A 12,130-nucleotide genomic window follows, 5' to 3' on the forward strand; every position below is an offset into this window, starting at 1 on the left:
AGGTAAAACACGTTTTGAAAGAATGTTAACGTTGCACCTTCATTCCCGTGGATGCAAGAGGCCCTTCTTTAAATTGCTGCTCAGTGCTCTGGAGGAGGTTCAAGAATAGCGATGGATGTCCTTGATGGATACTTTGGCCAAGTTCCGTAAACAATGTGTACACTCAAAAACAGTTGAGTGAAAAATAACCCAGTTGGGCTCAACAATGTGACGCTTCCATGTCAGCCGTCAACTTAAGTTGTTCCTTCAGGACTCTCCATTGAGGATACCGCACCAATAATTTTTTTAAAAAATCTTCCTCTGCATTGCTCACTTTTACTTCAACATGGATGATCCTTCAGCCAAATGATTAGGCTTTTTCTTTGCGGTCACTTCTGAACTGGTTCTGCTCCGCCATGTTGCTTTTATGGTTTTCACCTTCTACCTGCGTGCTGCCCTTGTATGGCTCTTGTCATATATGGAAAATACATCATTTCCCCGATGTCAGTGACACATTGACTTTGGGCAGTATTTGAGTTGGGTGTCCCCTCCACTGCATGCGCCAAATACACAGATATGCTGGCAACAACAATTGACAAGTGGCTTGCTAATGAATTAAGTGAAAAATACAACTCATTCTACAACGTGCCCTTCGGAGTTTGCATTTGCTTTTTCAAGTTGCCAACAGTGTTAATATCTCCTCATCGCAATGGTAACAAAATGCTTGTCCATCAGTATCTTTTTCAGTGTAGGAGTGAGGCAAGCAGGGGCATGAGACTAAACCTAGTGATTTCAACCAGGGTATTAAAAGAGTATGTTCAGTGTGAAGCATGCCAGAGACATGTTATCGTGAAATGTTTTAAATAGTGAATGTTGCCATTAGAGAGGACACTTCAGACATTTCTGAAATGAGATGCAAAAATATGGATTCATGTGATGGGAACATGCACAATGCTTTAGTTCCAGCTTAATATATGAACTCCATATATTTCTGAATGTGAATGCTTTGAGTTGAATAGTCACCACAGCATTTTTTTTTTTTTTGAGGCGCAGTGTGCAATGTCAAAAATGTCACCCATGTTCCGTTTTGCACTTATCCCGCTCCATGCACATTCTTGCACGCTTTGTCCGCGAGCGCTGACCATCCGAGCCCCGCATGATGGAAACTCGTTGAAGCCTAGGACGCGTCACTTCCGGTGGAATCTTCCAGCGCTTTGCGCCTTGCGCTTTAAAAGGCTGCGTCGGTGACGCTCCTGCGACGTTGACAGGTAAACGTGCTGCTGATGCTGCTGGCAGAATAAAGTCACGAGAATTGGAAGGAAAATAGTCATAAAGAAAGAGCGCGCAGTTCGGGGGCGTGTTTAATCGGCATTGATCGCTTAATTTGACTATTTTCTCTTCTGCTTGGCGCTCACCCCAGGTAAGGTGACGTAAAATGATCAACTCGTAGTCTCACAAAATGACACATTTAAAGTGAAATTGCATTGTTTGTGACACAGTTGCGCCAATTGCAACAGAGCCTCCCTGCGTTATATCATTTGCATGATTGTATTTCTGTGAATTTTACACTAAATGTGTGAACAAGATGGTTAGTGTTGATGGTGCAGCGCTGTGACAACAGGTGCCAAATATTTGGAGAGGCATTTGAAAAAACCAAAAAGCAGTGTGTGTTCGGTCAGATGGAAATGAAAACTAAAGCAACAGTTTGGGTCTGGAAAAAAAAGTTTGAAAAGTGGAATATTTGATGTTTTTTCACATACATTGTCACGTTGTCTTTCAGCTGTTGCGATTCAGAGACAGTCATGATCCTGTTGACACCATCCTCCGGTAAATGCATCAATCTCATCTGGATTACTGTGCACTCGTCTGGGCAAATTGGGGATTGATTTTGGTTGCAGTGAATAAACGTGATGAGGTTTTCATAAATGATCGCCGTACTCATATCGTGTATAGTCTGCATGCGTTTGTATGTTCCCGTCGTCTTAGCGCTCAAATGAATGTCATGCCTTTATTTTTCAATTCCCGCTGTTTTTCTGTCCTCTCAATCAGCCTTTCAGTCAATAATAGGTAACGTGGTAGTCTTGTGTAACACGGGACTTGCCATCATACATTCAGCAGCAATTCAGATGTAGTGAGCTGCTTGAAATTGGCCAAATCTGTGTGCGTTTGATTTCCAGCGACATACTGTCGTCTCAACAACACCCCTCAAAAGATGAGCTGCATGTTTCTCTTTTGTGATACTCACAAGTCAATGTGTCTGAAAGTATTTTCAGGTGTCATTCAGAATGGGACGTTTCAGTAAAGTAAAAGCATTCCTGCAGTGAAAAAGTTGTTCGTGGTTGTCTGCTCTTGTCTCATCCGCTGTTTTCTTTCAGATGAAGAATCTCTTGAACTGCCCTGCCTTTGGAATCACAGGAAGTTCAGGGTGAAACTTGCTATACGGGCTGCTACAATGCACCATTTAAATCTATATTGCAACTTTTGAAGTCATGATCTAAGCACACTGTCTTGGACGGTACTATGACATGAGAGAAAGCGAATATTGATTTGTGGGGGGCAAAGACGGGTTTTTTTTGGCCCGTGCGAGCTGGTGTCAGCTTTCATTACATCTCGCTGACTTTGTGTTGATGGCTGCACAGTATGTATGTCGTGTATATACTGTAGCTGTTACTCGAATCTGTATTGCAAAATTTAGCGTCACTGTAACACACGAGAACTTGTAAATGAAGCCAAAAGTAAACAGCGTCTATTTCAGTGTACTGTATGCTCTCTCAGCAGTAAACTCGAACAACGCAGGCAAGCTTTTTTTTTCTACTTTAAAATCGATGCTTGGGTGGCCCTTGTCAATCGACTGGGCCCATTAGCTGCTGCCACATTGTCCTAGGTCACCGCTTTTGATTGGTGCTAGCAGACAAATTGATCTCACGTCTGGTATATGCAGTTGAGTGTGTGAATGAATTGCAGTTGTTGCAATTCATTCACACTCTCACTGTAGCCAATAGTGAAAGTACGTACAGTAGTTACCCAAATGTCCATTGTTCGTGAGCAGTGCTTGTGTGAGTGTGTATATATGTGTGTGTGTGTGTGTATGTGTGTACTGACAGAAAAAAAAGCACTTTAATTGATCATGTGGCAGCATAATGAACAACTGGTTATAGCACATCCACCTCTCATTGCAGAGGTTCTGGGCTCAAACCCAGGCTCCGGCTTTCCAGTGTGGAGTTTGGATGTTCTTCCTGTGCCTGTTTGGGTTTTCTACGAGTACTCCACATTCCACAAACGAGGCTCATTGAAGTCTCTAAATTGTCCGTATATAGGTGTGAACGCTTGTGTCTCTATGTGCGCCCTGCCATTGGCTGGCGACCAGTTTAGGGTGTACCCTGCCTCTCGCCCAAAGACAGCTGGGATGGGCTCCAACACGCTTTGTGACCCTTTTGAGCAGCAATGCCCAAGTCCGGTCCGCGACCATATTTTAATCACCTGCACTCAATGCACATGTTTGAATGCAAGTAAATTCAAAGTGGTGTGTGATATGTAGCGCGAGAGAAACCCTTGATAATGTCTGACTGCCTAATGGAAACTGTCAAATACTTCAATGCATATGACACTGAAAAACATTGTGTCTCTTCATTTACGGCCACTTAGATGTGCAATATAGTAGATGGATAATCTACGTAAAAAAAGGATGTGGATCAATTTTATTTTGTGCAACCCCATGGCAAAATAAAATTGCGTAAATTCAACATTTTTCAGTGTGGCCAACATTTTTTTCAACCAGAGATGCAGGTACAGTAAACTTATGTGTTTTTTTTTTAAAACAGATTCTGAATCTGCCAGCGTTTCTTTTTGCTAGCACATCAGGTCTTTGGAATTATGTAATATGCAATATAGTAATGTTTAGAATTTTTCTGAATTCAGGCTTAGGTTCAACAAGAGGCGGTGGACTTATTTTTTTCGGAAACATTAGGCTGTAAATTACGACGCATGGCAAATCCGTATTTTCTCAAACTTTATTCAGTCAAACTTCAAACCCAAAAATGAAAATGTCTCAAAAACCTGATGTGCTAAAAAGAAGTAAAGACATTTTTGGAATAAGCGTGAAAATACAATTGAGGGTCTCTGATTAAAATTTGCTGTTGACCAGTGGAATAGTTAACAAATCTTTTTTGCGTGGGTGGAGGACACTAATGATGCATGCTGTCGGCTGCACACCCCTGACTAAATGAATGCATTCTTGTTATCCGAATATGGCCGCATATGTTGTATTGCCGGTTCCCGCCCAATAAATGTGTGGCGACAAGTGATGCTTCTTTTATATTAGATAGCAGACTCCGTTTTATGCGATAGGTCGTTTCGTATCCAGTTTTTGCTTTTCACAGCTGAGATTTGACTCAGACTGGGACAAATGGTTCATGTTTCGACACACTAAGGTCAACCGGCTCGGTTGTGGGATAGGTAGGGTTTTAGCTTTAGTCTGGCACATAGCTTCACCGGGATAGCTACTAACTGCCGCTGTAATATGATCGCAGGTCTCTTCCAGTGCACCAACAAGTTGCTTCTCAGCGATCAGGCCACGGGACTCCAGATCAAGGAATTTGCTCGTAGAAATGCTGCTAATGCCCTATCAGTTGCCAACATGGTCATGGGCATAGCCTCCATCCTCAGCAGTCTTGATGGGTGAGTCCATGCAGGTCTATTCATTGAAGAATATCCTTTACAGCTTTGTTGCAATAACAGTGATTTAGTTGAAATGCAGGGTTTTTGTGATATACCAAAATAAGATGAGACCAAGATACTGCGCATCATTTGAAAACTTTAGCCTCAAATGTGGTTGCACAAGTGTGGATTCCCTCTTGCAAGCATTCAAAATGAGCCAATCACATTCAGGCTCATACAATGGCATGACCAGGATGTCCTTTTTGGGATCTGCCCCTCTGTGGGACAGAGTGTAAGGGCTAACAGCCAGGCAAAGGTGTGAAGAACTGCCTTTGTTTTGTAAATGGCGCCATTACTGATGCACCACAGGGTACACGTGAGGAAGACAGTACAAAGGGACACCATCGGCAACATTGGGGAGCACCAACAGTTTGGACTAACGTCCCAAGAAGGGACACCATTGGCAACATTCGGGAGGCCCAAAACCTCTGGGTCTGCCAGTTAAACGGGGAGTCACAGCACACTGGCCCCGATGTAAAGTGCCTCTGGTGAACCCGAAATATAATCTCAGACATCCTAGTTAGGCTGCTCTCTAGCAGAAGCTGGAAAGATTTCTGCTCAGACTGATGGCGGTTTCTAACTGTTCATAATTCCCTCCACTTTATGGTGCCAGTTCCATCTGAAGAAACACTGCGCTTCATTATAGGCATGGTGTTTTTTGGGGGGGATGAATATTGTTGTCTTTGTGCCAAGCACATTGTCCCATTTCGAATTATGAGCAAATGTTCAACCTTACCTAACAAACTGAAAAGACACTAACACCCTCACAAGTCGTGTTGAAGACACTTAATTAGATACGTACAGTACATACGCCCTACCGTGGTGGCAAAATAATCCAGACCGCACAAGCACGGCTCTGGGACACGTAATGGACAATCACCCAGAATGCATTGGCCCCTGATGGTGAAAGGTAAATGCCATGATGTGGTGCTATTCCTAATATACAACGAGCCAAATACTGTATAAAAATAACAGATATGAATAGCCAGGCCCTTTCTCGGCTCAACATTTGCATATCCTCATGCATTTTGCTCCCATCAAATAACTCTGATTTGTTTAGGCACCATCATGCAGCATGTTGGTCGATTCTGATTGGCTACCTGCTGGATCTGGCCGATGGAGCTGTTGCCAGGAGGCTTGGCACCTGTTCTGCTCTAGGTAAGTGGAGTGTTGTGGTCGGGTTGTTGGGCTTTTCAGTTTGGCAAAACACAAAGCTCCCTGCTCTAGGAGACTAAGCCAGTTAATCATCCGGATTGTCTTACAAAGTCCGTAAGGCAAACACAGCCTTGAGAAAGGATGCGTATTGCTTTTAAATAATGCAATATGTATTCAAGTTCAGGTTTGAGCAGAAAGTTGTTTGTAGGTTAGAATTACGAACATTTAAATGTCAAATTAAAAATGTACCTGCATATAGTTGAACATTTTGACAGAGCTTAACTAAGCTTTCATAACATTTCCGAAAAGCACTCTACTACATAAAGTTTAATAGGTTTTCAAATGTTCAGGGAGTGTTCAATCATTATCAAGTTAGACTTACATCAGCAGCGCGGGCACCCGCAGCGGCTCCTCTTGTTGTCTGTTTAAGAGGGAGGGAATTTCATCTGTGCTGTATGTTGCACATACATTCCCACACATACAGCACATTTGACAATAAAGTTGTACTTGATACTTGATCAAGTATTAAGCTCGTATGACCAGTCACTTGACAGTGTAGTGGTTCTTTCACTTCAGTTGATTTATATGCAGGCAACGTGGATTCACTTCCCACTCAGGGACGCTGTTGTCTGTCTTTGTGCGCCTTGCGTGAAATCAACTGCGATAGACTCCATTTCCCTGCAACACTCAACGCGATTATCCATCCATTATCCAAGCCGTTTATCCTCACGAGGGCTGCAGGCGTGCTGGAGCCTATCGCAGACGTTTCCGGCAGTTGGCGAGGTACATCAGCCAATCGCAGGGCACACAGAGACCAGTGTTGGTTATAGTGAATGAAAGGTGAAAATGAGAAGTTTGCTTAAAAAAAAAAAAACACTACAGAAAACCAGATAACACTGATATTCTCAAAAACACTCATGGATGACTGACAATGCAAGTAACGATATTTCATGTTTTCATGCTCAGTCTCTTGATGCGGTCATGGTCGTTGCTTCGAGCTGTTGGACTCTTTTTGCTTGTTAGTAAGCAGCGTGACTCAATGGCTGTTTGTCAACATCAAGAATGAGGAGTACACTCTTTTGTACTCGGCATGTACGACCTTCCTGGGAATGTACTTTGCGAGTCTCTTTGTATTCAGAACAGCTGTGACTTGCAAACTTGGCCCCCAGCTCTGATGTATTTACGTAAAATGATAAAAGGGGGCAAAATAAATGACTATGAACTATGGAGTGTAAAACAACTAAATTGAACTTTGAACTTGTTCGCATAGAAAATGAGCTTTCCCAACACTGGGTGTATCATATAAAGTGCAAAATGATGTTTCCCCTTCACAGAGTGCTTCATCTACTCAAACCTCAGAAGCGCATCAGATGAAAGATCCTTGAAATGACGGGAGAATATACGACAGGCCAGATTTGATGTTTTTGGTTCGCTCAACCCAGAATGCGTGCCCGTCAATGACCGATTTAAGCCGATGGGGGAATCCAAGCAGTCAGAAAAGCATGCGTCTGCGCGCCTTTTCCCACTTTCACACATGGGAGAACACAGCCCCTAAAGCTTTTGAGTTTTCATTCAGTTTTTTCATTTGAAAAGCTCAGCACTTCGGTCATCCGCTCACAAGTCACAATAACTGCTTTTTTTTTTTTTTCCTCAAAAGCCCAAAATAGCTCTGAGGTGCATCATCCATTGTTGGCTGCACATGTTAGGGGGCCTTTGTGTCTGTGCCGTGTTTTTCTGCATGACTTTGCAGGTGAATGTTGTTTTGCCCTCTCATGTATTATGTCAAATGAACTTTGTGATTAGGTAGACTAATTCCACTGGATGGCCTCTCAATTGTTCATGTGATCCCATTGCTTTGGTTTCTGTGCATATCTGAAATTGCTAAAATGGTTGACCCGGCGCTTCAGAATGTCACCTCTTCAATGCAGCTGTGGCCCAACTCACCTCTTCCTTGTCTGCTCAAAAGCACGCCCGCTTCTCCTGAGGGATCAAGAGACAAGGCAGTGGAGAATGTTGTTTGCTGAACGGCCGCTGACGCTGAAATTCCCACATTGCGGATGACCGTGCGGCGGAACACCGTGTTCAGTAAAATACCGACAATTTTTTCATCTAACTCATCTTGTCTCGTCCCCCTTTCTTTCTCAAGGTGCAAAGCTGGATGATTTTGCAGATTTCACAACGTTTGGGATCGCCACATCCCTGCTGCTGAGGACGCCTGACCTGTTGGATCACATCCTCTGCATGTGTTACATCCTCTCAGTTTTTGTTCGCCTCTGTTTCTTCTCGAGCGGTGAGTTTCTAAAACCGAACCTGGCTTCCCAACGTGTGCAGATGAGCTGCCAGGGTTTGGATGTTTGCATTCATTCTTCCAGCGTGGTTTTCAATAAATACGAAATAGATGCCCAACGTACTGAGGGGCAAGAGATGAAGACGACGAGCTTCTCAGGAGTGACCATGTTGGATAGCATTAGAAAGGAGGTCATCAGAGGGATAGCCAAGTTGAGGGTTTGGGTGTAGCGCCACTTGATGTATTTTAAAATTTGATCTATTTTCCATAATGATAAAGCTGTGTGGCGAGTGATTCACATGTCAAGTGACTGATGCGACCGTAACCGTCATGTGCTATGTCACATTCATGTCAGAGCTTTTCAGTGTCCCATAGTTAAGGTAGGGAGGAGTCATTTTTGTCAGTAAAGTTTTGTACGTGTATGTTTTATTTTATGTCTGATGTGCACTTTTTTTTTATTGTATTTTATTTTTAACGTTTCGGCAAGACAATTCATTAGGAACACGCCAACATATGGCCCACAGAGAGAACCTCTAAACTCGAGTATTTCTCGTCTCGGCCTTCAGGAATCCCATTCATGTATTGTGGACTGCCCTGCACCTACTCGGCGGGCGTCCTCGCCAGTGCCTCGTTGCTGTCGGGCAACAACACGGCCATGCTGCGAGTCCTCGCTGTGGCCATGATCCTATTCATGATTAATCACAGTTTCTACCCTCACGACCGAGTGCTGGAGTCGGAGGCCTGGAAGAAAGTTGTCTATGCTGGAGGTAAGGCCATTCTTTTCTCAGTGCTAAAAAATGCAATGTGATTAATTTTAATGGTATTGCAATGTGATGAGCATGTTCTGTTAGTTCAGTACAGTGAAATGGTAAGTGGAATTGTTCAAGACATCAATTTGTTGTTTCTGTAAAATGCTCATTAGCATTGAGCACAATTGCAGCTGGACATATGATGAGGCAACCTCAAATATAACTTCAACTTGGACTCTCAAAATGAAAAAAATACCAACCGGTACCTGCGTGTGTAGGTTATACCTAAAGTTGGAACCAGCCCATATTCAAAAATGGTGCCAAACAATATGGACGGAGCAGTTCCAACTGCTAATATCTGTTCACACCGTCAACGTAAGGCTTCTACTTCCATGATGTTATCTGAGAGCAGCAATGATAATCAGAAGAAAAGAAGACATAACCCGGCAACATACTTGTCTTTCTTCTTTTTTTAATCGTCATGAAATATTGTACCGTACCATTGTAGAAGGTTGCGTTTGTCCTTTTTATTGAATCTTTGTTGAATATTGAATTTATTGGCAGATTGGAGAACCAAGCACTGAGAGTATCAAAATCTTTTTATTACGTCTGTCACAAAGGAAATATAAAAAGTGCTGCAGTCAGAATAGGGAAGCACGTTAACACACAAATTTGTAATTTCATTACTGTACTGTATTAAATATTAAAATCATTTTTGAAATATGAAAACTGCACCATCTGTCACGCCTATTGGCACCGCGTTGCCTTGGCATTCATTTGACTGACAACACATTGTCTTCTCCTAACTAAATTCTATCCCCCCCACTTTTCATTTCTCCCTTTTAGGAGTGGGCATGCTGTTCTGCTCGTTCTTCCTCCCCCCCTGTGTATACTACCTACTGTGGTCTATCTCCTACATTTTGTTCCCAACATCTCTTTGGAGCAGTAAAGTGTAAAAATGAGAAGGTGGCTAATTCCAGACTGCGGCTAGCTGCTATGGAGGCTCACCAGAAGCTCATTCACCACAAACAAACGCTGCTGTATTTAGCATCCCCCCCCACCCCCTTTTTTTTAAATATTGGATGTGACACCTTGCAGGGAGAATCCAGATGAGAAAGACAGATATCCTGACACGATTAACTCTAACTCTGATGCCTTCTCAAAAGGTGAACAAGATAAGTCTTGTCCCACCCCCAGCTTAAAAATAATTGTGATCTGATTGGTCTCTGATGTGATCTCTCCAGTCTTAATCCAATTTCCTATCAGTTTTATGCAAATGGCCGCAGTGCCAAATAAATTAAATGACATACACACATTTCTTGTACACTTGTACCCAATTTGTTTTGCACATATTGTATCTGCAATCACGTACAACATCCTAACCTCCATGGATAGAACCCATGCAACATTTTCTCTGTGCCAAATTTGGTGTTCTATGTATTTTTTTTTTCAGTATTCTAATGTTTGGAAAATGAAGCGTCACATTTGCTTCATGAACCAGTTGTATTTTCTTTTTTATTTCTCTTGATGGCACTCTGTGTTCAACATCGAGCTGAAAGCACACCGCATGGTCATTACTTTAAATGGTCATTTCTTTAACCTCTTCATTTAAACCAACAGTGCCATCTGGAGGAGTCAACATACAATTGGTCCATGAAGCAAATTTGAAGCTTTATTTTCCATCATTACAATTTCAACATCAAGATGGTTTGCTTAAAGTGGGAGTTTGAAATTTTCGTTCAAAAAAGTTTGAAATTTTCATTTAAAAAAAAACCAAAAACAAAAACAAAAAAACGTTGTCACATTTGTCAAAACTGGATTACCAGACAGCAGTAAACGATCAATGATCGTCTCTGGCCCTATCTTGTGCCTATTATGTGACGAGCAAGAAAACACCATACCTGAGGAAAAACAACTAACTGAGAGAAGGCATAACTTACAAGGTGTCCATCATTTGTTATGCACTCAGAGCAGGCACACGATGCGGCCAACAGTTGACCTGTCTCCTTGTAAGCACCTTATTATTATATATCTTTTTTTGGACTGCCAAGTCATAATGACAGTAAATATGACAGTTTTTTTTATTAATTGAAAACTGCCTCCTCGACATTAACTATTTATGACAGCATGTGTTTGATCATACTTGAGAACATTCTTTTGTAATTCTAGCATCAGTTTTTTAAGTGTCACTGGAAATGAATTGTTCTCTTTTCTCCCATGCAATTAGTGATTTAGGGACAGTTTTTAGATTTGTTTTTGTTTTTTATAGCCTGTTTTAGAAAGGTTCTGAGTTGAAAATCCACACAGGGTTGTCCGAATGTCATACTCTAACTGCAACTGAACAGTAAAAAGAGTGAAGTGGTCAGAAGCTTGATGCAAATAACAGTAACAGGCAATCTTGACTTCATTCCGTGGTGATCATCTTTAAGCATAAAGATTTGCAAGTTCAACCGACACATTCCTTCTGTGAAAGTCTTTTAGTGTTGAATCTTCTGTAAGCCATGGTTCTCTTGAAGCTCTTTGAAAAATTTACATATATATATATATATATATATATATATATATATATATATATATATAAGAGGTTTGTGTGACTTGAGTTAATCATATTGTCTTGTTGAGCTGCTTTGTATTTTAAAAAATAGCAAAAAGGTGACTGTAATGGAATTTATACAATAGAATGTTTATAGACAAACAGTATTTAGCTTTACGTGTTGTCAGGCAATATTTGAAGAAAGAAATATCGATGTGGCACTGACACAATCATTTCGACAATTTCTTTTCTTTTGCTGCCGGTCACTGCATTGTTTAAAATGTAGACAGATTAGACAACTTGTAAGACATGTAATCACAATTCACGAAGATTTTGTGTGATTCATCAGTGAGAACTTTTAAATTACTCTATTTTGGAAATTATTAATAGCTGAAGCTTTTCTTATACTGTTGAATAACAAATGATTAATAAAAAATAAATATCTGTACAAATACAAAACTTGACTCTTGTGTTTAATCTCCAGAATCTTCTCTTGAAGTAAGTACTAGATGTTGATTTGACTACACCAAGTATTGGTTGCCAGTCAATCCCAGGGCACATATGGCAGGCAAATGGGGTTATGGATTTGGAAAGGAAATTTCGAGTACCTAGTGAATAGTGGTTAGCAAGAACACAATTTTTTTTCATTATTTTTGGCCGTCGGATTTGTCCTGCTCTTCTGTGACACTTTATCGACCATGAAATTTGGGG

At 41.5% G+C, this 12,130-nt stretch overlaps 1 protein-coding gene across 4 annotated transcripts; it reads left to right on the forward strand.

Annotated features, from left to right (window-relative positions):
• The first annotated feature begins 1,167 nt into the window (after positions 1-1,167).
• tmem269 (transmembrane protein 269) lies at positions 1,168-11,866 on the forward strand. Of its 4 annotated transcripts, none has more exons than XM_086120653.1 (7): positions 1,168-1,247; positions 1,760-1,806; positions 4,509-4,656; positions 5,756-5,853; positions 7,997-8,140; positions 8,704-8,904; positions 9,733-11,866. In XM_086120653.1, the coding sequence occupies exons 2-7, from the start codon at positions 1,782-1,784 to the stop codon at positions 9,840-9,842; spliced, it is 726 nt and encodes a 241-aa protein (XP_085976779.1). In that variant the 5' UTR covers positions 1,168-1,247; positions 1,760-1,781; the 3' UTR covers positions 9,843-11,866. The 4 variants fall into 4 exon arrangements, with proteins under 4 accessions (XP_085976779.1, XP_085976768.1, XP_085976789.1 ...); XM_086120642.1 differs by having other exon boundaries at positions 1,209-1,399; XM_086120663.1 differs by having other exon boundaries at positions 1,209-1,399; positions 1,760-4,656.
• Positions 11,867-12,130: the final 264 nt, after the last annotated feature.

Source organism: Hippocampus guttulatus, chromosome 1 (genome assembly GCF_054856545.1).
Source record: "Hippocampus guttulatus isolate MCC_2025c chromosome 1, RoL_Hgut_1.0, whole genome shotgun sequence".
In the NCBI taxonomy this organism is placed as follows: Eukaryota; Metazoa; Chordata; class Actinopteri; order Syngnathiformes; family Syngnathidae; genus Hippocampus; species Hippocampus guttulatus.